The sequence below is a fragment of the Sebastes umbrosus genome, chromosome 5, assembly GCF_015220745.1.
Source record: "Sebastes umbrosus isolate fSebUmb1 chromosome 5, fSebUmb1.pri, whole genome shotgun sequence".
In the NCBI taxonomy this organism is placed as follows: Eukaryota; Metazoa; Chordata; class Actinopteri; order Perciformes; family Sebastidae; genus Sebastes; species Sebastes umbrosus.
Genome location: NC_051273.1, coordinates 18,350,568 through 18,377,861, shown reverse-complemented (window position 1 = coordinate 18,377,861; position 27,294 = coordinate 18,350,568). Strand labels below are relative to the sequence as shown.

The following is a 27,294-nucleotide window of genomic DNA, read 5'->3' as shown; positions in this document are numbered from 1 at the left end:
GTTCCTGTCAGGGCGGTGAATTGCCCCGCAATGTGGGATCAGTGCCCAGCGTGACACATTGAACTGATAATAGATCACCTCCTCAACGCTCAGTGACGGGAGCTTTCTGGCCACTAAATGTGCTAAACCGACACTTTGTGGCAGTTTGGTAATCTCAGAGGTTTTCTGCCACTTCCCCCATTTGACCCCACAGTGTTAGTTCCTATACTGGGGAGGTCAAATGTGGGTAAACTGAGCTGCTAGGGAGGACACCAGCAAGACAGGGTCACCCGCAACACTGAACCAAATGACACTGGACATGGACAAAGAATGCCAACCCTGATCACATGCTTAATGTGCGGTATTGGGTCAGCTAATCAAATAAAATAAAAGTGACAATTCAAGAATTTTTTTATTTTTTATTAATTAATTAATTTGACAGGGACAATACATGTAGGTATTGTTACATTTAAATAAAGTGCAACCGATGCAATGTATGTAGAACTTCTAGCTGTTGCTGATTGGCAGACCTTGTCCCCGGTTAGGCTTCTAAGATATAATAATACAAAATAAATCGTACTTAAAATCACATATTACATTATCATAAGTTGCAATCAATTTACATATGTATGTTCCCTATCAGAGATCAGTGATCAGCGCTGTGCCACTCTGCAATTACTGAACCATTTGTTGATCCCCTAGTAGCTATTCTATTTATTTTTGTGACTTTTGGACAAAGTACAGCAAGATTGTTCACACATTTAAAAATCAATTTGATAAAAGTAAACTTCATAAAACTATAAAATTGTTGAGTTTATTGACAGTCAAGCAATATACAAGCTGGACACAGAGCAAAAGCTGCACACAAACTTTATGTCTTTAATAACAAAAGGTGAAGTTTTGCAAAAACGTGCATGATTATCTACATTTTAAGGATTGTTTGAGTGGAAATTGAAATCACAATATGTCATGTAAATCCTACTTGGTACCAGTATCATTCATTAACTACCAAGCTTCACATAATAATAGCAAGCATTAAGTTGCAGTATTTTAAATGATTTGCTGCAAAAATCAAGTCTCCAAACCAAATACCGGATTCTCTCTGTCTGTCCACTCTGGTGTATAAGAATTGCTTGTCTTTCCTGCAAAGATCAGAAACAAGGATCAAGGATGCGCTCTGAGTGCTACAACATGCTGTATGTGTATGTGTGAAGCTGCACAGCAGCATTACAGTAATACAGTATGTCTCACCTCTTTTCTTAAGTCGCATGATGATCAACAAAGCCAGTCCTATCAGGACGAGAGGCAGTACAGCGGAGGCTGCTCCTACACCTGTATACAGCAGCAAGGCGGTCCCCATTGGCATATCTTCTACAGGAACACATACAGATCACAGTCAATACATATTTTTTTTTAACTTTTATTGCATGTTTCTTGATCAGCAGATCATTCATCTCTATTTTATAATTGTTTGTACAGACATTCATAGTTCCCAGAGGATGAATCATAATGATCTTGGTAATCCCCTGACTTCCTCTATAGCGCCACCAGCAGGTCAAACATTTCCCTTATCCAGTGAAATATTTCAACATCTACCTGATGGATTGGCCCAAAATTTGGTATAGACATTCATGGCTCCCAGAGGATGTATCTCTGGGATGTATGGATCATAATGAGTGTCATGACCCCCCTGGACTTCTTCTCTATAGCGCCACCATCAGGTCAAAATTACAATATGTCCAATGCTTGGGTTTATAATCAAATTCCTGCAAAATCTAATGACATTCCCATCAGCCTCATCTGCAGTTTGTATTTTGTATTAATTAGAAATAAAACATTACACCTGCTTAAAGGAAGAGTATGTAACATTTAGGGGGGATCTATTGGCAGACATGGAATATATTATTAATAAGTATGTTTTCTTTAGTGTATAAGTACCTGAAAATATGAATTGTTGTGTTTCCATTACCTTAGAATGAACCGTTTATATCTACACATGGAGCGGGTCCTCTTCAGCCACCATGTTTCTACAGTAGCCAAAAAACCCAAACACTGGCTCTAGATAGGGCCTTTCAAATTTTTACGTTGGCCACCGTAGTTCTCAATTTCAGTTGGCAATCAGCAACCCCTTCGCTAGATGTCACCGGATCTTACACAGTGCACCTTTAATATCAGCATGTTAGCATGCAGACAAAAATCTATTTACCCGTGCAGTTCGGCAGGCTGGCGTTCCAAAAGCCAGTGGAGGAGCAAAACAGCTCCTCTGAGCCATTCAGAGAGAATCCATCTTCACAGGAGAAAAGACAACGGGAGCCAAAGCTGAAGTTCCCCAGGGGATGGGAGCAGTTCATGGACAGAGATGAAGACAAGGTGCTGATGGCTCGACACTGCACAGCTGAGATGTGGAAAGGACAGAAATTATAATTACTGACGTTGGATCAGCTGATTGAATAGCTACCACTAAGACAAAAGTAAGTTTAAGATATTGTGAGCACTCACGCTGGCAGGTGGGCAGATCTTGACTCCAGTTTCCTGAGTTGTTGCAGGTCACAGTTGGTGTTCCTCTCAGCCAGAAGCCCTCAGTACATTCAACGTCACAGAGAGAGCCGTAGCTGAAAGAGGAGTATGGATGGCTGCAGTTCATCCTCCCATGTTGTGGAGCCTCGGCCAGTAGAGGGCATGGCTGTGCTGTAGATATAAAAATACATGATCATCAGCTTCAGACCAAATAAGCCTCATCTTCTAGACCTAACCATTGATTCAACACAAGTTAATGACCCAGCTGGTGTGATATAAATTAATGTATGGGCAGATGTAAACCCACATTCCAAATCACAAGTGTGCGGTAATGCAGGAAGGAATATATGCCAAGTGCATCTCTCTGATAGTATGATTTATTACCTAGACAGTGGGGTATTTCTGTGCTCCACGTTCCCAGAGAGGTGCACTCTGTGTCAGCCGTCCCATTCAGGAGAAAACCCTCCTCACAGGTTGATGTGCACCGAGAACCAAAACTGAACTCATCATGAGGATCAGAGCAGAAAAAGGAGCCATGAGAGGAGGAGTTCAGGGAGGGACATCTCTCAGCTGGAAAACCAAAGGAGAAGAACAGAGATATTAAGTCATGCAACATCCAAACCATGCAAATAAGAGTTCTTCTGTGGATTATGATCAACAGATAGATAGATTGTTTTGTTGGAGCCAATATGGGTGTTTCTTTTTGAAAGACTACATTTGTGGGTATTAGTAGGCCATGCCACAAGGGGGCAGTAAACATGTTGGTGATGGGTCACACAATCAAGTAATAAGTAGAAACAGGTAGGTAGGCCCAGTGTGTTTGGACTGCTGGAGATGAAATGATTCTTACTGCAACACAACACAAAGCAATAAACTAGATTATAAATATTGCACCAGTACTAACACAGCTAAAGAAACTACGGTCTGCAATCTACAACCACAGCAAGATGGAGGAAGCAAGATACCAAGGATAAGGTATGAGTGTCAAGAACACATGTGGCATTACATTCACCACTGTGGCTTTAGTGACAACATTGTTTTTACCCAGGCATAGAGGGATGTCTGTGCTCCACATGCCCAGAGAGGTGCACTCTGTGTCAGCCGTCCCATTCAGGACGAAACCCTCCTCACATGTTGACGTACACCGAGAACCAAAACTGAGCTCATCATGGGGATCAGAGCAGACTAAGGAGCCATGAGAGGAGGAGTTCAGGGTGGGACATCTCTTAGCTGGAAGAGAACAGAAAGAGGGAGAGACCAAGATATTTAAGAACTTTATGTGGTAAAGACGTACAGTCAAGGCACCAAAACAATTAAATTAAGAAATTGACTTTCTTTACCCAAGCAACGAGGGATGTCTGTGCTCCACATGCCCTGAAAGGTGCACTCAGTCTCAACCGTCCCATTCAGGACGAAACCCTCCTCACATGTTGACGTACACCGAGAACCAAAACTGAAATCTTCATGGGGATTGGAGCAGACTAAGGAGCCATGAGAGGAGGAGTTCACAGCGGGACATCTCTTAGCTGGAAGGTAAACAGAGAGGAGGAGAGACCAACAGGATGTGTTAGAATTTGATGTGGTAAAGTGGTACCAGAAAGAAATTAATTAATTTAATCTTTTTACCCAAGCAACGTGGTATGTCTGTACTCCACATGCCCAGGGAGGTGCACTCAGCGCTGGCTGTCCCGTTCAGTAGAAAACCCTCCTCACAGGTTGTCGAGCACAGAGAACCAAAACTGAAGGGACCATTTGGGTCAAAGCAGGATGGGGAGCCATGGGGAGGATTTATTGGGTTACACCTCTTAGCTTGAAGAAATACAGAGACAAGGGAGAGACCATTACACATACAAGAAAAAGAAAATGTGTTACTTGGTGACATCACCACGTTACAGAAGAAAAGGCAGGACTTCAGGCAAGGCGTTTCAGGCAGTTCGGGAGCAGTGTTTCAAACTCCCTTTGGCGTGGACTTTGTAACTTTGCAGACCTTTTACATGCACAAAAACACTTTACAACAAACTGGGAAAGTGAAAAAGCTCAAAAGCATAATCGTTCCTCTTTAAGCTGAAGGAGCAATGAGAACAGTGACTGTGGTCATACCCTTGCAAACAGGAAGTTCATGACTCCAGTTGCCCTGGGAAGAACATTTCGTCATGTTTGTGCCAATCACATCAAATCCTTCTTCACATCGCACGGTACATATTGAGCCATAGCTGTTCACGCCGATAGGGCCCTGGCATTGCATGTCGGCATGGGGTGGAGCCTGTAAACTGTTGCACTGTACCACTGGAGAAGAAGAAGAAGAAACTCTATCACTCATCAGAACACAATTTTGTCTGTTTCCAGGAAGCTTGGGTTGCTTCCAGCGGAGCCTTGACATCATTTCTGTGACCCACCTGTGCATGTAGGTGTAGGGTTGCTCCATTGACCCGAGGCCAGACAGGTGAATGTGTTGTCTCTGGTCTGGTAGTAGCCTTCCTGGCAGGTGAAGTTACACCGTGAGCCAAAGGAGAAAGGCTCCAGAGCGTACACACATGTCACGTTGCCAGTAACAGGAAAGAAAACGGGGGAGCACTTTTTCACTGTGGTGGGATAATATAGATATAAATCACACTTTGAGTCCACTCAATGGAAATCAATGTTCATATGAAATACATCAGTTATGACTCCACTTTTATAAACATAGCATGAGCATGAGGTGAGGGTATTGAATAACCACGCTGACATAATTTACAGCTAAGGGAAACAGTAACTGCCCACCCCACATTAAACTACAATGTTGTTTTCCCAGATGCAGACATAAATGAGTGTGAGGTAAAGTGATAACGGGTGTGACCTGAATCTGATCTGCTGTACAGTCTGGATAGGATATGACTACACGGCTAAGTATTAGTAAAATGTGGCCGTCAATCTATTAACAGGCGTCAAGTATTGCAAAAAAAGGAACATGAAAAGTGGCAGTTGCAGAGAATTTCACAACAAAATATTCAGGTAAAGAAATTCCCATTACTAAAAAGTGTCAGTAGGCAGTATATTTTTGGCATCATTGGGCAAAAATTCCATAACAACCTTTCAGCATATTGTAATTCAAGTGTTCTGAGAGATAACTAGACTTCTTCACCTGATTTTTTTCAGGTTACCTGTTTCATGTACTACTGTCACGATATAGCGACCGTTTTATAAAAATAACTTTTTTAATCATATTTGCTCCAATCTCGCCTACTTCAGCTTTAACTTCTACGACTACAATTTTAATCAGGTTAAGCTAATGATATTGTTTAAAACATGTCTGGGTCTAATTTTACATTCAGAGGTAATGACAATCACTTTTTGGGCATGCTGGGACACTGGCTGTCCACTGGTCACAGATTGTTAGATATATTATTTTATTCAAAGGGTAGCTTTGGTATTTTCCACCCTATTTTCCCATGTTTTTGTGTCTAAGTGACTATTGGGGACAACAGTTTCTGAAAGTGGTCCAGTATTGAGGGAGCTACCGCTGCGAACGGGCTGCAATATGGTACTATTGGGGCAAGCTTGCGCCATCATTTACATCCACTAAAAGTGCTTGTTTTTGCCATGACAGGCTCTGATTGTTATTATAAGTGTCTGACATTATGGAAAGAGTCCCGCTCAAGGAGAAGTTCTGAAATCTTCCGTTGCTATTCTAATCTTTAGTTGATATTGGACCAGTTAAAAACATCGTTGTCCCCATTACTTACTAGACACAAACACACGGGAAAATATGGTCCAGGTTGAAAATACCGAAGATACCCTTTAACTCAGAGAGAGAGGTCATGGCTGGTTTAAATATATTATGACAAAAAGTTTGCTCACCCTCTTCACAGCGTGACCCCAGGAAACCAGGATGGCACTGGCAGGTATACCCCCCTACGGTCTCCACACAGTCTGCATTGGCACTGCAGGAATCCTGTTTACAAGAGGCTGCATACATACAGAGAGAGATCTCATCTCACATGCTATAATAAGTCTACAGTAAATGTGTCCATGGAAGAAAATAAGTAGTGTTTTACCTGTGTAGCAGGCGGTTCCCTTCCTCTTGCGACAGCTCTCATTGTTCCACTTGGCTGTTTCTTTGTCCCTCTTAATGTAGATCTCCACACAGTCCTGACCCGCTATGTCATCTGGCTCCTCTGGTGCCCAATTCTGAGCCTCTTCGGGCACCTTCTCACCTTTCTCACCTTCCCTGATCCACTCTCCACCCTTTTTGACTATGTTTATCCAGTAATATTTTGAGTTAAACGGCAGCAGATTGTTGATGAAGTCACTCTCCTCCTGGTTCCGGATGGGCACCATGTCTGTGAAGTGCTGCTGGCACCACTGGCGGGCCTCAGGATATCTACGGTTTGGGCTGGTGCTGTAGTTGTAGGTCCATGCCTGTGCTCCTCCTCCGCTGCTCAGGTCTAATAGATTAGGTTAATGGATTATGACACAAAATTAAGAAAGAAAATAATCTGAAAGAGTTTGATGCCAGTAAGGTTATGCAGACCTACCTTGGACAAATACAATCAGTGCAGCTATCAGCATCATGTGATGCAGGCTTTGCATCTTAGTATCAACTGATTCTTGAAACATCTGAAATAAAGAGATTTTTTTTCTCATAATTGCATAAAAGTGTGAAATACTTGCACTGATATTTCACAGGTCTTACCATTTGGTATGTCCTCAGTCACTCAATCTTGTGGTTGCATTTACTCCACTATTAGTTGTCACTCAGGGAATGACTCAATGACCAATTTTGTAATAGCACTGTTGGCGTAACTTCCTTTAAGGGAGGACACCACTCTACCACCCATGACTCTCTGGGAACACAAACACACAAACCCAGGCATACATGCTCAACACACCTACAACACTTTTTAAAATTCAGTTTATTTATTTAAATGTATCTTTAACAAAGATACAATACACCTCTAATGTTATTAAATGAGTTTACATAGGAATACATCCATGCAGTATATCCAAATGAAGCTTTAAAGGGGACATATCATGAAAAAGTCACTTTCAGTGCCTGTGCACATACATTTGGGTATCTGGAGTTCCTACCAACCCACAAACTGTAAAATAAGACAGCGGAGTCTGTTTTTTGTGGACTGCAGGAAACATGTGATTCAACAAGCCATTCAGATTTGGCTCCCCTTCCTATGTCACATACAGACTCATTACAATATCTGTGCTTTCAATAAACATACTACCATACAATTTAGTATGAAAGAAAAATATTTAGTGTGTCCCAACTCATAGTATTCAAATGCAGTTTGCCAAAAATACCAGGCTGTCCTACTGCACCCCATCACATTTTGCAGTATGCAAGCCAGCATGCTTTTCTGGCTATTCTGACCCACAATCCTCTGCGCAGTATATACGAGTAATGAGCATGAGGGTCAAAGTTCATAGCAAAATAATATGACAAATTAGTATGTCCCTGCATGCAACAATAGGTTGCAGTATGCGATTTGGAACACAGCGTATATCGCACACAGCATGAGAACTACCTTTGCAAAAGTGCACCATATTTTTCTTGCAAGCCAATCAGAGCAGACTGGGCTTTTTAGGGATGGGGTCTTAAAGAGACAGGCACTAAAACGGAGCGTTTCAGACAGAGGGTGAATACATGTATATTCAGACAAACGGTGTGAGGAAAATAAAGTGTTTTTTGAACATTAAAGCATGTAAACATGTTCTAGTAGAAACCCAAAATACAAACATGAACCTAGAAATGAGCATGATATGTCCCCTTTAACATACACCATATAAGACAAAACGCTTAGCTAACTGATTATCCTAGCATACAGTACAGCCTATGCAGCCAGTGACTGTTTAGGTTTATGCAGTAACAGTGTACTAAAATGAATATGAGTAACTGCATTTGGGTCATTATATATATATATTTTAATAAGACATAAATGAGGTCCCAGTTGTCCTTCATCCCTGTTCCTCAGTGGATGGACTTGTCGATTCTTCAAGATGCCTATGAAGGACAAGCAGATTGACATTAAAGGGACACTTACTGAATGATTTTCTGAACTAAGTCACAGTAGAATATGTTTAATGCATTTTAAATAACAGAAGTGATAAACTTCAAATATTGAATGTGCATAACATGGGTGGAGCTGCTTTGGGCGAGAACATTTCAACACTGACCTTCCTTGGGCAAGTTTCTTTCCTGTGAGAATTTAACAGATAAACAGATCACTATTGAGGTCTGTTGCAATAACATACATCTCTATTTCTGTGAAATGTGATTAAGAAACACTGACTTTTTCTGCGCTTCATCCAGCAAAGACAGATGCAGCCGAGGGCCGAGGCGGCGCCACACCCAGCTACAGCCAACAGAGCCTCTTTATAGCCTGAGAAAATAAAACAGTCATTTTTATCCTGAGTCATACAATACTTGACAGTGTGCTATTTATTTTTACTACTACAACTACTGCTGCTGCTGCCCATAAGAATAATAACATAATGATTCATCAGAAAAATAATCACTTTTGCAGAGAAATGCCAAAACCAGTACAATGGTTTACACAACTTCAAATAATTACTTGCACAATAAGGTCTGGGGCCGCTCCAGACCCCGGTGACCCCACAGGTAACATCCAGCGAGCCTGTTATCAGGAAGCCAAGGTTGCATTTGAATCGACAGGTTGTGTTAGATGTCAGGTTTCCTCCCGGGCAGCTATGGTATCCGTTATCAGGGGGAGACAGAGGGGGGCATTCCACAGCTGGGGGGGCACACACAGGTTAAAGTTTATCAGTTATCTAACTTCTTACCTACTGTGAAAATAACACATTTTTTGAGCACATACATGCTGATGCAAGTATTTTGATCAGTGTTTTGAATGTGATCCTCAGCCTGTCCTCAGGAAACAGAGGAAACAGATGTAAGGCTTATTGTGACAAAAAAACATGTAGTGTTCTGAAGAAGCTCAGTCTGCAGAGGATATTCTGAGGAAGGAGGTAGTGAAGTCTATATTTATACTGCACCTGACATTGCTGACAGTGGTAGTTTTCAGGTATGCCTCCACATAGTAATTGTCTGGGATAGAAAAAATAAAAGGCTTCTAAGGGGATAAGAGCAAATTAGAATAACATATAAAGTTGTATCGGTGCTTTATGTTTACAGAAAGAATCAACAACATCAACTACCTCTTGCTGATCTTAAACCTGCAATAATGTTTGTCCACTTTGGTGGCAGCGGAAACAAGCTGTGAACCCCAAACTGACATTATTGTCACCATTTAAAGGAACAGTGCGTAGCATTTATTGGCAGAAATGGAATATAATATTAATACGTATTCTTTCTTTAGTGTATAATCACATGAAAATAAGAATAATTTTTGTTATCTTAGACCGGGGGTCAGCAACCTTTACTATCGAAAGAGCCATTTTAGTCAAAAAAAAATCTGTCTGGAGCTTTTGAGCATTGTGATGAAGGTAACACAGTTTATAGTCTAAGTATAGAGTATATAAGTCTAATGCAGTTAGGGCCAAAGTGCAACTGTACGACGGAGTATTAGGGTCACGTTGACGGAAAAGAAATCGGAGATTTCCAAAATAAAGTCAAAATATTACAAGAAAAAAACGTCGTAATATTACGAGAATAAAGTCATAACTTTACAAGAAAAAAGAAGTGATATAAGAACATAAAGTCATAACTTTACGAGAAAAAAGTCGTAATATAATGAGAATAAAGTCATAACTTTACGAGAAAAAAGTCGTAATGTTATGAAAATAAAGTCAATAACTTTACGAGATAAAAAGTTGGAATATAACGAGAAAAAAGTCATAACTTTACGGGAAAAAAAGAAAATAACACATAAATTTACTAGTTTATAATATTATGACTTTATTCTTATAATACTACGACTTTTTTTCTCGTAAACCTATGACTTTATTCCCGAAATCTCAGATTTATTTTTTTTCCTCAATGTGGCCCTAATACTGGAAATGTAAACAAAAAAACAGCTATTCATTTCCACTATCTTTTTTTTTTTAATCCACAGGGAGCCACTGGAGAGGGGCTAAAGAGCCGCATGTTGCTCCGGAGCCGCGGGTTGCAGACCCCTACCTTAGACTGAGCCATTTATATTTACATCCGGAGCAGGTCCTTTTCATGGAGCCGGCCGCCATGTTTCTACAGTAGCCCAGAACGGAAAAGCCAAAGACTGGCTCTATAGGGCTATTTGCATTTTTCACATCGGCCACCATAGTTCTGCTACACACTTGGCACATGAGTGTTTCAAGTTGGTTTCAGCTGGTTGCAATCTGCAACCTCTCCACTAGATGCCGCCAAATCCTACAAACTGCACCTTTAAGATTATATAGCAAACTTGTTAGTAAACAGCTGCTTTTTACACATCCAGCTTATACGGAGCAACATTAGCATTCATTCAAAGTCGTGTTTGTTTCCACCTGATGAATGTAAGTCTAATATTCACTCTCCTTTTAGCTCTGTTTTGGTCTCCACATTATATCAAAATTGTAGACTACTTCTCAGCCTTGGTAACGTGTCCCACATTGTCCCACACAAACATACTCTTTGTCCCACATTTGGTTTGTTTGGATCTAGTCACCCTATACTGCTTTTGATTTCGTGCTTTTGGGTTCGCTGTTTCTGAGTCGTTACAGTAGTGTACAAACATCACCTACTGTAATAATAGGTGACATGTTTCCAGAAAGGTAACTCCTCACCTTTTTGGCACTGGTCTCCCTCAAAGCCAGGTTCATAGAGGCAGGTTATGTTATTTATGGTCTCCTGGCATCTCCCTCTGTCACATGATGTTGCTTTACACTGGGCTGTTATAAGAAAAAGTGCAATACTGAAACAACCTCCACCACTTTTGAGTCTGTAACAACCTTCAAAACCAATCAGCTTTACATACCTTCATAACAAACAACGTATTTTTTCTTGGCACATTTCTCATCATTCCACTTCCCTCGGTTATGTCCCTTGTTCACGTAGATCTCCACGCAAAACTCTGTGATGTCGTCGTTGTTGGGCTCGTTTTCTGCCCACGACTGCTCACCGACCCACGTGCTGTTATTCCCGATCCAGGTCCAAGTTTCATTGATGTGGTTTTTAGTGATTCCAATCCAATAATATTGACCGTTTTTTTTCTCTGGCAGCCAGGAGACCAGATAGTCGTTCTCTTTCTGGCTTTGGATGACCACCATGTCTGTGTACTTGGTCTGGCACCACTGTCGGGCCTGGGTCCAGTTCATTGTCCTCTCTGAGCGATGATATGTCCAGCCCAAGGTAGTCTCGGCCAAGAAGCAACCTTATATACATTTTGAAAAGAAAAGAGTTAACTCTGGTGTGATAATTCACCATCCAATGTGAAATACAAAATGTTGTTTAACTAAACATATATTTTGCCTTAGTGTTATAACTAATACTCACCAAGGAGGAGGATTAATATCCACTTCATTTCAAATGAGTGACCTACAAAACACCTGTAGTCTGTCCAAAGAGAAAAGAATCAGAAGCCAAAATATTGATGAATACCATCATGAAAAATAAATTAATGAAAAATTGATTACTTACCCAAAGCTGGTATTTTAGTATAGAAATAATATATTTTCTAAAGTATATGAATTAAGCCTGCTACTTAAGTCAAATCCTTGTTTTTCTAATTGTATCAAATATAAAACATTATACCACAGCGGTTCAGTGAGTGAATGGTAGTTAGGGACAAATGTCAGGCTTTTATATTTCTCTTAGGCTATTGCGTCCAACATTTTCATAGAATACCTGGATGTTTACTTTACAGAGTGAATGCATGTGATGATTGAATGACTGACTTTGTGACTTGTTGTACCTGAAGAGACCTTTTGGGAAATGCTCTTTGTTTATGGTAAACGTGGGGGCAAATCCGGGGCAGATTTTTCAGTCGTGCAGGAAAAAAAAGTCATTAAAAGGGAACACAAACAATACTAAAATGTTTCTAAATAAAGTAAAGCACAGTGAGAGTCACCAGTGAATCCTGGAGCCGACCCAAAGAAATAGTTGTCCTCAAAAAGTTTATTTAAAAAGGTTAAATTTTGCCAATTTTTGCAATTAAAGGACCAGTGTGTAGCATTTCAGGGGTATCTATTAGCAGAAAAGGAATATAATATTCATAACTGTGTTTCCATAAGTGTATAATCACCTGAAACTAAGAGTTGTTGTGTTTTCATTAGCTTAGAATGAGCCCTTCATATCTACATAGGGAGCGGGTCCCTTTCACGGAGTCCGCCATGTTTCTACAGTAGCCCAGAACGGACGAACCAAACACTGGCTCTAGTTTTCATGTTTTTACGTTACCTGAAAGCCACCGTAGTTCCAACGCATTCTCATCCCAACTCGCCATATACTGACGCTTTGTCAGACCCCTAGGCATCACTCTTTTCGGTCGCAGTAAAGACGTGCTTAATGTTGTGAAATAAACAAAAACACTTGCTTAGGTTTATTGCTCAGGCAATAAAACCACTATAGTTAGGTTTAGAAACAACATTGTTTGGATTTAAAACTACTATGTTTGTGCAGTGAAAATGACACTGAACGTTGTGAACACAGGACACAAATGAACAGCTGATTGTAACTTGACGCACGGGACATAAACAGTGGTCACCCCCTTCCGCCTCGGTGTGCCTTTTTGCTCTTCAAGCTACGTCACCACACTCCCGGCGCACTTTCCCTGAGCATTTAATATTGACGCAGATGGGTTTACATTGTTTTTAATGGAAAGCCCATGTGCGTCTCATACCAACGCTAAAGGCTGCCTGAAGGCGGCCGTGACAAAGCATCGGTATTTGATTTGCTTCTAAAGTAGTGTTATTATGGTAAGGATCGCCTCTGAGCGAGGCGGCGTTACCATGGTTTTGCACTCGCCGGCTTACCGAGTCTTGGAAAGTGAGGAGTGAGCAGAGGGATACTCAGTTGGTTGCAATTTGCAACCACACCACTAGATGCAACCAAATCCTACACACTGTCCCTTAAATTTCATGCTCTCACTTTAGCTGTTTTGTTTAGGTGATGCATTCCTTTATGACCTTTACTTAGAGAACAAATTTGCTTTTTAAATACTGACTAAAAACTTGTGCCTACTGTTCAGACTAGCACTTTGGAATGAAGCCTTTCCCTTGACTGCTTCTCTGCATCCTGATAATTTCAAGTTTTTAACAGCAACAAATTACAGAGAAACAGAGTGCCCATGCTGTCGCCTTCAGTCTGATGGAGGATATCAGATCTATATCTGGCTCTGCTGAAGTGCTGACATACATACTGTAGAAGACTTTGGGGAAACAATGGTATTGATGTTTAAAAGAGATTACCCCAGCAATACAGCTCTTCCTGCCTAATCTCTCACTCTTTTTCAACTATTCATCTCTGTCCTGACCATTGTGATGGAGGTGACAGAAACAGGCAAGAGGTCTGTATTGTATTTGGAAAAAGGTTCTTCCTGGACCTCTGAAATAACACACGATGTCCTGCAAAGTCAGGATAAATGTCCCCGCTCAAAGTGTGGGAATGTCGCGTGTGGAGTTGATGGCTGGACCTTTGTACCAGTGTATTAGTGGAGTGACACAACTGACAATATTTCTATTTTATATTCATACACGGCTTTGTTGAATGCTCAATTCGGATTGGTCAATCGCGGTGTTCTATGGTCTGTTATTTCTTTATAATTGCTATGTTATGTATTGCGGCAGTAGCTCAATCCATGGGGACTTGGCTTGAGAATCAGAGGGTCGCCGGTTCAATTCCCCACATGGACCAAGTACTGAGTGTGAACTGGTAGCTGGAGAGGTGCCAGTTTGCCAGGCACCAAACCCCCAATTGCTCGGGGCGCCTGTCAGGGGCAGCCCCCTAGCTCTGACATCTCTCCATTAATGCATGTATATAGGTCCTGTTTGTGCATGTGTGTGTATTTCGGGCCTGTGTGTACCATGTACTGTGTAAAGTGACAGAGTGAAAACAAATTGAATATCCCCTAGGCGATCAATAAAAGTGCCTTTCTTTCTTTCTATAACGGACCGTTGCTACGGTTCTGAAGTTGGATTCTGGAGGACCATTTTTGTGTCAAATTATTGATTTCTTAAACAAGTTGCAGTGTAATAAACAGGATAATGTACAGCTAGCCGGTTTCCAAATACACCCCTTCAGGGCAAAGCAAGACCCTTCCACTCCACATCAGGGTGCCGCTTCACCCTGTCAGGGTTTATTTCACAACAATGACCGGCTCGATGAACATTATCCCTTACGTAGATATTGGTCATGATACCGGAATATGCATAAAAAAGACCATAAGCAAATGATAGTTTGAAGTTTTATTATGAATAATAAACCAGCACTGCTTTAAACATTACAGAAATATCTGAATGAGCATTTCAAATGCAATAAAAGTGTTAAATAAATAGTACATAAATATTGAAATTATTCACAGTTTAGCACCACCCATGACGTTATGACACATTTACAATATCATGGACAGAGCCACATTTCCAGCGTGCTCATAAAGCTGTAGAGCAATGTGTTCCATATAAAACTCCCCCTTGGGAGGAAATACATGTCTGGACGACATCACAGAGCAAATCATGAAATTCAATAACACATAATACAACAATCAAATGCAAAGGTGAGGGTCCTCTATGTCAGAGGTGCTGTAAGAAAAGACAAAAGAAGAAGATGAGCACTGCGATTTAACACATCTTTAAAAAAAATATATAAATGTGTGCTTTAAGAGAGGTGAATGCTAACCTGTTTAGCTCAAACTTGGTGGCCTTCTGCTTCAGTCATTTCAGGATCCACATAGCCACAGACAGACCGGATAACAGAGCGCCTCCTGCTACCGCACCAGAAGCAATGGCTGCAGCCTGAGATGAGGGAGCTGTGGAAACATTTACAAATGTAAATTATTTAACTCAACCGTGTATTTTATGATGGTATTTTATTGAAAATATATTCTAACATTTGTTCCCTTTCTGTTTTACCTTGGCAGGTGGGATTCTCTCCAGTACTCCTGTAGTATCTTGCCTGCGACAGTGCTGTTGAAGTGATGAGAAAGGATGCTCCGCGGACACTGTTCTTGCTGGTATAATAGAGTTTATTACAAACAAGCAACAAATGTCATAACGAACGTCTAGAGCGTCCGGAGGTCTCAAGTCAAATCTGAAAGTCCTGCACTTCGGGGCTCTCGCACCTCCTTATAACGGGGTCATGTCATGCAGCATCTGCTCTGAGGATCTGACCCTGTATGGCTCCTTTGTCCTAAATGCTTATCTTTCAGCCCCTGGCCATATCCTCTGACCCTAGGTCTCCATGTATGCTTCTCACACATCTGTTTACAATTAGGGGCCCCACTATCCGGTGCAAGACCTGAAAATATACCACATATTCCCCCCTTCGGGACTTACAAAGTCTCGAAAAAATAAAAGAAGAGACATACAGGTGTATTAACATGACAAATTTAACAACCTGCCCTTTTTACCATTGAAACTACTGTATGGAGTATAAAAGTGAGAGTGAAAAACCTGTCAGGCAGCTAATCTTTCTTGAAATATCCATTAAACAATGTAGACAGGAAAATTCTCTCACGGTCCCTCTGCCAAGGCGACCATACGTAGTACTCCATAATACTGAAATGAGGAAATTTAGCAATTTGTGTATGGAAATGACTTTAAGCAAATACATATGGAACTCTCAGCAAATTAAAACAAAACAATGTCCAAAGTCAGGCTGGTCAACCCATCGCACCTTTCTATGGACCTTTTCCTGCCTACCCCACTGTCCCTAAACATCGAGAAAAAGAAAACATCTGAGGTCCCATTATATTTAGAAACCATCATTTGCCAAGCATGTAATACACAAAAAACAATTCATTTTTAAGAATACTAATGTAACATCTTAAGAGAAGACATAAGACTGTATAACGCTGCAGTTTCTCAGCAGCCTTGACTCCGGTGTAGTATCGATGGCGTCTTGACTCTGGATGTTATATCGCCAGTCCACGTTCAAAGTTCTTCAGACCATTCGTATTTTCATGTTTGACGTGTCTGACCCCATTCAGCCCATCGGAGTCCCCGACAATCCATCACCCTCACAGTGGTCTTCCCCCAATATGTTCTAGAATGAAAGACAAGAAAACCAGTATCTTTTGCATACAGAACAGATACAAAGTAAAACATCAAACACAGAATAAAAACACTTCTATAAGTAAAATTAGAAATCATATTGTCCATTAATCATATTGTTCATTTGTTGCCATACCCCCCTTTTGAGACTACACAAAGTCTCAAAAAATAACAAATCAACACTACAAACTACTCAAGCAAAAACAGAGGTAAATAATAGGATTATAATCATATGAGATATTTAAAATGGATATTCCTCCACCAATTCGATCTTTATCGCGTCATCCTCATCCACGTCCGAGTCAGCTTCGTGTAATAATGGCATCTGAACCTGATCTCCTGGCATCACTACACCAACCCATCTCAATATCATAGCCTTCGCAAAAGTCAATAGTAACGTGCAAAAACAAAACATCACACATAACGATATAAGTACTGCTACCATAATTTGAACTAGCACTGCTCCTAGTGGCCCTAATTTCTCCTGCAACCAACTATTTGCAGACCAACCAGCTCCTTCTGATGGACCAAATGCATCTCTTATGTGCTTCAGTGCATCTATGACATTAGTTATATTATCTGAATTATCAGGAATCAAAGTGTAGCAGGCATCTCCCGTTAAATTTAAAGCAACACATAAGCCCCCTTGTTTGGCCAAAATGTAATCAAGAGCCATGTCATGTTTCAGCAACGTCAATCTGTGACTTCTCTGAGTGTTTGACAAAAATTCGAAACCTCTTATGGTTTCGTTCGCAAAGCCTTGCAAGGTGTAGGTAATGTTGTCAATGTGATCTGCCAAGAATGTCACCCCATACCATGGAAATAATCCTATTCCCCACTTTTCTCCTAGGCTTATCCTCCAATGGTAGGACTCCAGATTCTGAAATTGCGCTAAATCTCTTTTATTCCTACTTCCAGAAGCAACATTAGATTGAGCCTCATCAGATGCTTCTCCCTTCTGGACAGAAAAAACTTCATATGGGAGTTTCAGTGTTGCCATATAGCAACATCCTGTCCATCCGTACGGTAGAAATAAATAAGCATTTTCACCACAAATCCACCAAATATCCCTGAAATTGCCTATAGTCACATTACCAGGCAAAACTTGATGTTCTACCATCAAAGTTCTACTCGGCTTACGCTTTGACACTTGAAAAATCACTTCATACAACTTATTCACCTTCTCATCCTCACGCTTTCCTAAATCCATCATATAACCATCACACTCTGATATTCCCATAAACATTCCAGACCCCTTATTAGTTTCATTTGAGCAAAAACAATTCTTTGCCCTCACAGGTTTCACTTCCATCGGATCAGGTACCGCTGTCATCACGTTTTCATGTTGTTCAAGTAAATTCTCATATGGTAATCCTGCCAGCCAAGAACAATTCAATCTAGGCTTAAAAAGGTTCACTGATAAAGCCATCACTTTATCCACTGATGATTGCTGTTGATACAAGAGCCATGACAGTACAGAAGATTGACATGAAGTAGTTAATGGTTCCGGTACCGCCTCCAAAATTGAAGGCCATGTACCTGGTGTTGGTACTTTCAACACACATGGGCCCTTCAATTTCTTGATTGATCTCACTGAGTGTGTTAACTGCTGAAACCATAAATTTCTACCTGCCCATGGGTCTACAATTCCCAACACTGAAGCATCAAATCCATATGCTTTCCACTTAGCTTCTCTCTTCTGCAATACATGGTTCTGTTCAAACATCTCCTGTGATATCTGATCCGAGTCAACAAACTCCTTTCCCACATCTACAATATTCCTCTGAACAGTCTCAGATGAATTTCCAACCTTCACTTCCTCAATCTCCTTCCTACTATTCACACTAATCCCCATCTCTAACATAGACTTCCGGCTCTCATTTACCATCTTTTTCACTTTCAAGGATACTTTATCAAGTGTCTGTGTCACATTCTCCAATTTCCTAGGCGTTACTGTTGTCACCAAGGTAGTACTCTGATTGAACGCATTATCATTATTTATTGATTTCAAATTTAAAGTAGCAGCCTCTATCCGTGTGTTATTTACCTTTGCAGTGGTTGCTGTAGTAAATTGTTTCTGAACTTCTTTAGTACTCAAGCTCCAATAGGCCCCAAATCTTTTATCAGGAGTGTCACTCTACGAGTCACACGACCTTTGATCCAATAATTTTGATATGGAACAAATTTAAACTCCGGTTCTTCATAAGAACACCTGTATTCTCCTTCCTCTTCCCGAGTAACGTTACGCAGGACAAGGGAACAATCATCTTTAATTTTCGTCCACCTAACCTCATTAAACAAATATTTTGATTCCTAGTTTTTTTTTTTTTTGCAAAATCAATTTCACCGTCTTATCCACAAACTCTTTCCCATTGTCTGAGGATATTCGATCTGGAAGTCCCCACCTGCTTATGACCTCTCTGCATGAGAACTTAGCAACCGATTGAGCATCTTTTCGTTTTGTTGGACAAGCCTCAGGCCATCGTGAAAATCTGTCCACTACGACTAGCATATACCTTTTCCCTTCAATCGGTTTTATCATGTCAACATAGTCCACAACTAGTTCACGCATAAGTTTCCTCCGGACTGGTTGCACTCGCGAGCAAAATGGCCTTGTTGTCCACAAGTATAACATTCGTTTGATTGCTGTTGAAAGTATGGATTAAACCTTCCTCCTCTTCCGAAATTTCTTTGATCTCTTCCTCTCCAGGGCTGCGCTTGATCAAAAGCGGGCTGTGGGTAGGAGACAACTGGAATCATCGGCGGCGGCTGGAACGATTGGAGCTGAACCTGGTTCGGCTGTGGTTGTGGTACTTGTTGGTTTAGTGGAGCCTGATTCTGCATAACCAGAGCCTGCTTCTTCTCCATCCTCTTGTTATCCATCAGTTGTATTTGATTAAGTTTCCTGAGGGTCTCTTGGTCCTGGTCTTTTTGATCGTGTTCCTTTTTCCTATACAGCTCCACTTGGTGGGCTATATGATCCGTATAAACACCCTTTGCCATGCTTCCAAGACCAACCACCTCTGCCAATTTGCTTCTTACTGGCAGGGGCAACCCCTTCTGTATTCTTGTTCGCAAAATTGACTGCTCCATTTGATTCAAATTCGGGTCATTTCCTGTGACATTTCTCCACACTTGATGAACTCTCGACACATAGGCCCTCGGGTTTTCCTCTTGTCCCAGTGGTTCAATAAAAATATTGTCAGGATGTACATTTGTCGGAAATGTTTCTTTCAGCGCCCTGCACACTTGGCCTCTACTTGCAGCAAACAGCTCTGAATCATTCGCAGCAGTTCCCACATATCGATTAAGTCCAGCTTTCTGTAGAATTTCATCCATACCTGTGATCCCAAGAAGGTTAGCCAACAGTCTCTTGACGTCTCCCATGGCCAGATGTGTTCCTACTGTGATTTCTTCCAGCTTTGAAATCCAAGGATATGCTCCATCTTGAAGAGTAGGTAACTTTTCAAGTATGTTTGACATATCTGTACTCTGCCAGGGTTTATACTCCAAATTCTGTCCTCGGATGACCACTGGAATCATCTTGCTGGGATTCGACTGTTTTCTAGAGCGAGCTCTAGTTGTCGTGGCAGATTGTTCGAAGTTTTCATTCTCTAACTCTTCCTTCCGAAGCCACAATTCCTCTAGCTGGTACTGTAGGTCTTTTAGTTCTTCTGGACTATCAGTTTTTTGTCGTTCGCGGCGGCATCGGTCTATGCCTATTTCGATCTTTCTTAAAGTCTTCCGGGTTTCCTCTTCATGGCTCTCTTCATCCTCACTGTCATTGGAGCTATCGTTTCCTCTTATTTCCGCTCTTGCCAACATCCGCCTGACTGCAGGGTCATATCCTCCCCTGCTCCCTTCCTGATCGCTTTGGTCGCTCTCGTTTCCATGGTCCGGCTTTTGCCTCCCAGACCCAAACCTTGTTTTAATCTTTCTTTTGGATCTTGGATACATCGTTATAGTTGTCTCCGCTCGTCCTGTTTCTATTATTCTGTCCTCCTCATTTCTGATACGGTAGTCACCCTCCTGACTGATCACCGGGATTTGAGGATAGATTTTCTTAGACTTTGTCCCTACCTCATAAGGTGGTGGTCCCTTCACCGGGTTCATATGTGAGAACACTGAAGTGGTGTCTTTCTTCAGTTTTTCTGTTTTTTCTGTATTTTGTTTTATTTCTTCTGCAACTTTATCCCTTTTATCGTTTGCAGCTTTGATCAGTTTCTGTCCCTCATCATCAAACAACTGGAGAATGCCAAGCTCCACTTGCCTCTTCTCCTTGCGTTTTCTCCCCTTTTTTCCCTTCTTTTGCTCTGCCTTGTATGTGGATACAAGTACCAGCATTATTTTAATTACATCTGGGTTAAGAGTCCCCTCTATTGGCCATGGTTGGTCAATTTCAGGCCAGCGTTTGTGCCATTTTTCCAATATTTTTGCAATGTTTGCGATGCCCTTAATTAAAGGATTATTCTTCTGTACTATCTCAACAGGAGTGATTACTTTTGGATTTTTAGTGTTCTTTTTTCCCATTATAACGGCTTCCTTATGTTCCGTTATTGTACTTTTAAGAAGTAATTTCTAAAATTAAAACTACTCAAGGTTATTTAGATTACTTCCCCCCTTTTTTTTTTTTTTTTTTTTAACCCAATTACCTGATTAATCAATTAACCAAATATCCAATTATCCAATTATCCAATTAATCAAACAATCAAGTACCCAATCAATCAAATATCCAATTATCCAATTAATCAAACAATCAAGTATCCAACCATCCAATCAATCAAATAATCAAGTATCCAATCAATCAAATATCCAACTATCCAATCAATCAAATAATCAAGTATCCAATCAATCAAATATCCAATTAATCAAATATTCAGCTCAAATCGTCAAACAGTCACCATATTGAATGTCCACCACATCACATATCAGACAAACCACGCGCAATAACATAAATGAACATCCGCAATTGTCAGCAGAGATTAGACTAAACAATCAGACGCCACTAATTAATCAAATGCATTAACTGATCAATCGGTTGCCAAGTTTTCTATTTATTCATTTATTTATTTCTCCCAACTGCCTAGAGCATGTACTCTTTCATGTGTATAGGAGCAGGTCAGTATTCTCTTATGGTTTATAAATGAAAGCAGGTTTATATGTATACCATCAATATTGCTTACGACTGAGAACATATACAAATATGGAAATGCAGGTTTTGTTTTTTGTTAAAGAGTTTGTGGATAAAGTTGTACCGGCCTTTAGTAGATTGAAACGGAAGCCTCCCCTCGGACGTCAGCAAGCCACCCTCCTGATGCGCCGGAGCCTCTGTCTTTCTTCCCGTCTCAATTCTCATTCACCATAAATGACATAACAGACAAAAAACAAGCAATGGTTTAGTCTCTTGTGAACCCATTAGGTCCCTTTTAACAGCATCATAAATTTTATTCCTAACTTAAACCCCTACCTAAACATTAAAGTACTTAGTGAACCCCACTGGACCAAACAGTTCAAATGGCAAAGGAATTTTCTGTATCTCCCAAGAAAGGGTCATCGAAAGGAATTTTGAGAAGAGAGAGAGGGGGGGGGTTTCAAACACTACCCTTCTTAGAGAAGTTCATTTTGCATTTAACAGTTTATTTATTATATAACGTCCCTTTTAAAAAGAGCTCATGTTTTAATTACTAACTCGTTCAATTCATTAGTCTTTTATAAGAAGCTCATGGTTTTATACACTACATTATTCAATACATTAGTCTTCTTAGAAAAAGGCAAGAAGCTCATTGTTTTATACAATATATCATTCAATTCATTAGTCTTCTTAGAAAAAAGCAAGAAGCTCATTGTTTTATACAATATATCATTCAATTCATTAGTCTTCTTTAGAAAAAAGCAAGAAGCTCATAGTTTTTACAATACTAACACACACCCATTCTCTCCAGCTTCTTCTCCTCCTAAAGTAAACACGCACACACATTCACTCCTGCTACGCACACACACACATTTCAGCACTCCAACTCCAACGCACACACATTTTTCCCTTTTACGCACACACATTTTTCAGCACTCCAACTCCAACGCACACACATTTTTCCCAGCTGCATCTCATCCCAAAGTAAACACACACACATTTTCTTCACCAGTTTTAGATATCTTTCATTCATACAGCATGCTTTCTGCCGCTATTTCCTTACTTTTTCTCGTAAAATTTCTGCTACCTATGAGGTGTAAAATCTCCGATGAGAAGCTACTTCTTGAACACCATTCGTCAACAAGCGTCAGAGTGGTAACGGTCAATCGAATTGTGATTCTACACTCTCCAGTTATTAAACTGACCATAAGATGTTGTTTCAGGTTTTAATCGGCCCGTACTACAATGCTCCTACACTTGAGGGCTCTATTTCCTATCCGATTTGCGGCTGTCATATGATCATTTCCTTTATTTCCTTATTTCCTTTATTTCCTTATTTCCTTATTTCCTTTATTTCCTTATTTCCTTATTTCCTTTATTTCCTTTATTTCCTTATTTCCTTATTTCCTTTTCTGTCTCTTAACACTCTTTACATTTATTTATTCAAATTACCTGGATCCAGGTTTCCCAATTTTGTCTTTCTAACTTAATTCCAGACTATGTCAGAGCTTATCGTTACGCAGTGTCTAATATGCATTTATGCATGTGTCTTAGCGTTAATCTTGCACAATACTTATTTAACCCACTTTAGCGTTACCATGAAGCTATTCTAAACTATTCCTTGTATTTCTCATACTTCTTTTCTTCACTTTATATCTTTTCTCTATCCTTTTTCATTAAATTTAGCACGGAGCCTCACTTTAAACATCAAATCAACAGCACACGTCTATAACAAGAAGGTTCTTAATTTACGGTGTGGCCAAACAACTCCACATAACAGCCCCAATTAATGATCAACATTCAATTGAGTGCGCGCTCACCGTTCTGTGAAGTAGCAGTAAACTGCTGCGGCCACCTCCGATCCTGGTTCGTGACGCCAAGGTTTGTAGTATCTTGCCTGCGACAGTGCTGTTGAAGTGATGAGAAAGGATGCTCCGCGGACACTGTTCTTGCTGGTATAATAGAGTTTATTACAAACAAGCAACAAATGTCATAACGAACGTCTAGAGCGTCCGGAGGTCTCAAGTCAAATCTGAAAGTCCTGCACTTCGGGGCTCTCGCACCTCCTTATAACGGGGTCATGTCATGCAGCATCTGCTCTGAGGATCTGACCCTGTATGGCTCCTTTGTCCTAAATGCTTATCTTTCAGCCCCTGGCCATATCCTCTGACCCTAGGTCTCCATGTATGCTTCTCACACATCTGTTTACAATTAGGGGCCCCACTATCCGGTGCAAGACCTGAAAATATACCACACTCCAATTGCCATGACCTTCACAGGTCAGCAGGTCACGTCCGTCTAATGAGTAACCTTGGTTGCATGTGAAGGAGCACTCTGATTTGTACACTGGATAGCTGTTGGAGCAGTTGATGTGACCGTTTTCAGGAGCCTCGAGCAATGGGCATCTCACCGCTGTGGGAGAAGACGATAAGAATTTAGATGTTAACCATCACATAATGATAAAGAATGTCATTTTAGTGGTGCAGCCCCTTTAACCCATGCACGCAAATAGTACAGGTAAAATGTTTACCTGTGCAGTTTGGTGGTGTGGAGGTCCACTGGCCTGGATTTGCACACTCCATGCTGGGTGCACCTTGCAGCTCGTGGCCTTCATGGCAGCTGAATATGCAGACCATACCAAGTGGATGGGGGGTCCCGGTGGAAGCAGGTGAGGACGGAGAAGGACTGCAGCTGATTTGGGCATTTGTTGGGATCTCAGGAGCAGGACATCCTTTTGCTAAAAAGAAGAGAAAAAGATGATGAGATGTCATGACATATAGCACAGAATCAGAGTACAAAGACTGTAAAGAAGCTATGCAGTAGTGTTGTAAGCACAGATTTATGTGAACATACCTTTGCAGGTAGGTATGTCTTCACTCCACTGTCCGTTTTCAGAGCACTGAGCGGTGTGAGATCCCTTCAGTTCAAAGCTGGCTTCACAGCTGAAGCTGCAGGTGGAGTCTGGCCTCAGTTCAGTCAAAGGTTGGCTGCACTGGCTGATGAGGTGAGCTTCTCCCTCTGGATTCTGGCATGTGATGGCTAACACAGGAAAAAATATTTAGTAGGTTTGTCAAAAAACGCACAAAACAAGAAAACTCGGTGGTTGGATTCAACTTAAAGTGTGTCCTCACCTTCACAGCGAGGCATCCTCTCGCTCCACTCAGCTGCTGACGTGCATGTCACCCTGCTCGGTCCCACTAGGCGGTAGCCGGTGGCACAGCTGAAGCTGCAGGTGTTTCCGTAGCTGAACCTCACATCTGCATCGTCTCCACAGCTGAAAACGCCGTTGTCCAGCTCCTGGAGAGCGGAGCACTGGACAGCTGCAAAACAGAGGGAGAGCGGAACAGGTCAACAGTGGCCTTTTTAAAAACACCATAATTATACACCATAGAAAACACATACTTAATGATATTATATTCCATTTCTGCCAATAGATCTCCTTAAATGCTACACACTGTTCCTTTACATACAAAATATGTTTTTGCAGCTGTGCAACTCACATTCACATGTAGGCGGCTGCTCCGACCACTGTGTTGATGCAGTGCACTTCAGAGGTCTTGACATATTCAGCTGGTATCCTTCCTCACAGGAATACTGGCACGAGGAGTTGTAGGAGAAGTTTCCATACTGGTGATTGCAATCCACACTTCCTTTATATGGAACGGTCACCTCCTCTTTGTTACACTTGACAACTGCCAACAAAGGAAACAAGACACAATTAGATATCAGGCCCTGGCTGTGAGTGACTTAAAGTAATGTAAACTTTAAAAACATCATTATATTTTCTCACCGTGCTCACACAGCTCTCCGTAAAAGCCTTCACGGCAAGCACACTTGTGGCTGTTGATGGTTTCTACACAGTCTCCATGGAGGCATGAGTCATTCTTACAGGCAGCTGGGGAAAGAAGTAGTACTTTCATATAACTTGTACAAAATATTATATATTTCTCTGAGCTTTTATTTTAAAAAACACCATCATTTTAAAGTGTTAAATCAATAGATTCCCTAATAATGAACCAAACTGAGGCTCTTGTATCCCTAACTTTTTGCTCACCTGCGTAGCACAGAGCGGTCTTCAGCTTCGAACACCTCTCATCGTTCCATTTTCCTGGCTGCGAATCCCTTTTAATGTACATCTCCACACAATCCTCATTCTGACTCATACTCCTTCCACTCTTCCCATTGTTTGGTTCGCCCATTGCCCAGTTGGTTGCTTCCGCTGTCAGAGCCTTGTTGGTTCCTACCCAGGTCCAGACGTTATCGACCTTGCGGATCCCAATCCAGTAGTAGGCGCGCTGCCTGGGCAGCACGCTGTTGAGATGCCCGATCTCCTCCTGGTTCTGGATGGCCACCATGTCTGTGTAGTGCTGCCGGCACCAGGCTCTGGATTGCTGCCAGTCCATGGTGGTGTTGGAGTAGTAGTAGGACCAGCTATCTACTCTAGTCCACATGCACAGCACTGAGGATGGACAGAGGACAGAGACACAAATTAAATTAGTAAGGTAATAAGGATGAATTTAAAAAGTAATATAAAGAAGAAAAGTTGAAAGTGGGAAAGATTAGATTTACATACTTGAGCAAAGAAAAGTCAAGCTGATCCATGAGGTCTTAGATCCACGGGTCTGAAGTAATCCAAAGCCGAACTCCTGTAAGAATTAAATAAAAAAAAAGATAAATTAAGATACCATAAATGCATCACTGACCACAAACAAATAATGAAAGAATTATCACTAAAGAGATGCGTCAACACTCACCATGTTAAGTGGTTTTAGTGATGATAACCTACAGAAGACTCTTGGTGTTTCTTTAGTCTCAGCACTTGTGAGGATGAGAGGATTCTGAGTTTTATGAGCTGAGGGATCAGCTTTTATACACAATCCTGGTCTGGTCCACTTTTCCTGGAAGCGGACTTTTTAGTGGAAATCCCCCCCACCTCCCACCTCCCACCACTGCCCCTGGAAACTTTCCCTCTCTCTTTCTCACTCTGACGCCAAACTTTGTTTTAGAACTTAACTGCTAATATTAGTATTGTTATCATTAATTTCCATATTATTGTCACTGGAAAGTAAGTATATTTACTCAGGTACTGCACTTAAATATGAGGAAACTGTACTTTAATTCAACCTTATACTTCTATTCCACTACATTTGAAAGGGAAATATTATACTTTTTACACTACATACATTTCACTTTTATAGTTACTTGTTATTCTTAAGATTTCAATTTTCATCCCAAACATATGATGAACTTATAAAATACGATATATTGTTTTAGATTAAACTACTCAGTAATATATAAATAATTAAAAGCAGCTCCAGCTCAACCAGCTACAACATTAAAATGCTATTCATATTAATTTATCACTAATAATAATAATTAAATACTGTTAATTATACAATAATCATACACATTGAAAAGGGCCATTCTACTTTTACTTTTGATAATTTAGCTGAATATAGTTCAGCACTTTGACTCAAGTACAATTCTCAATGCAGGACTTTTACTTAATGGAGTATTTTACTTAGTTGTATTTG

General features: G+C 40.8%; 3 protein-coding genes across 6 annotated transcripts; all 3 read right to left on the bottom strand.

Annotated features, from left to right (window-relative positions):
• Positions 1–385: 385 nt before the first annotated feature.
• LOC119488110 (E-selectin-like) lies at positions 386–8,126 on the bottom strand. Of its 4 annotated transcripts, XM_037769407.1 has the most exons (14): positions 7,169–8,125; positions 7,011–7,092; positions 6,531–6,920; positions 6,334–6,441; positions 4,893–5,078; positions 4,597–4,782; positions 4,123–4,305; positions 3,837–4,022; positions 3,541–3,726; positions 2,881–3,066; positions 2,479–2,667; positions 2,186–2,374; positions 1,231–1,350; positions 591–1,121 (listed from the first exon to the last, which is right to left on the bottom strand). In XM_037769407.1, the coding sequence occupies exons 1-14, from the start codon at positions 7,169–7,171 to the stop codon at positions 1,051–1,053; spliced, it is 2,265 nt and encodes a 754-aa protein (XP_037625335.1). In that variant the 5' UTR covers positions 7,172–8,125; the 3' UTR covers positions 591–1,050. The 4 variants fall into 4 exon arrangements, with proteins under 4 accessions (XP_037625339.1, XP_037625340.1, XP_037625335.1 ...); XM_037769411.1 differs by lacking the exon at positions 3,541–3,726 and having other exon boundaries at positions 386–1,121; positions 7,169–8,126; XM_037769410.1 differs by lacking the exon at positions 3,837–4,022.
• LOC119488113 (L-selectin-like) lies at positions 5,805–26,219 on the bottom strand. Its single transcript, XM_037769414.1, has 5 exons — positions 25,815–26,219; positions 25,551–25,655; positions 25,261–25,452; positions 13,457–13,460; positions 5,805–5,847 (listed from the first exon to the last, which is right to left on the bottom strand). Exons 1-5 carry the CDS (start codon positions 26,209–26,211, stop codon positions 5,820–5,822), a joined length of 726 nt encoding a protein of 241 aa, XP_037625342.1. The 5' UTR covers positions 26,212–26,219; the 3' UTR covers positions 5,805–5,819.
• LOC119488112 (L-selectin-like) lies at positions 8,141–12,233 on the bottom strand. Its single transcript, XM_037769413.1, has 8 exons — positions 12,062–12,233; positions 11,918–11,977; positions 11,400–11,795; positions 11,209–11,313; positions 9,060–9,239; positions 8,778–8,867; positions 8,662–8,683; positions 8,141–8,488 (listed from the first exon to the last, which is right to left on the bottom strand). Exons 2-8 carry the CDS (start codon positions 11,943–11,945, stop codon positions 8,443–8,445), a joined length of 867 nt encoding a protein of 288 aa, XP_037625341.1. The 5' UTR covers positions 11,946–11,977; positions 12,062–12,233; the 3' UTR covers positions 8,141–8,442.
• Positions 26,220–27,294: the final 1,075 nt, after the last annotated feature.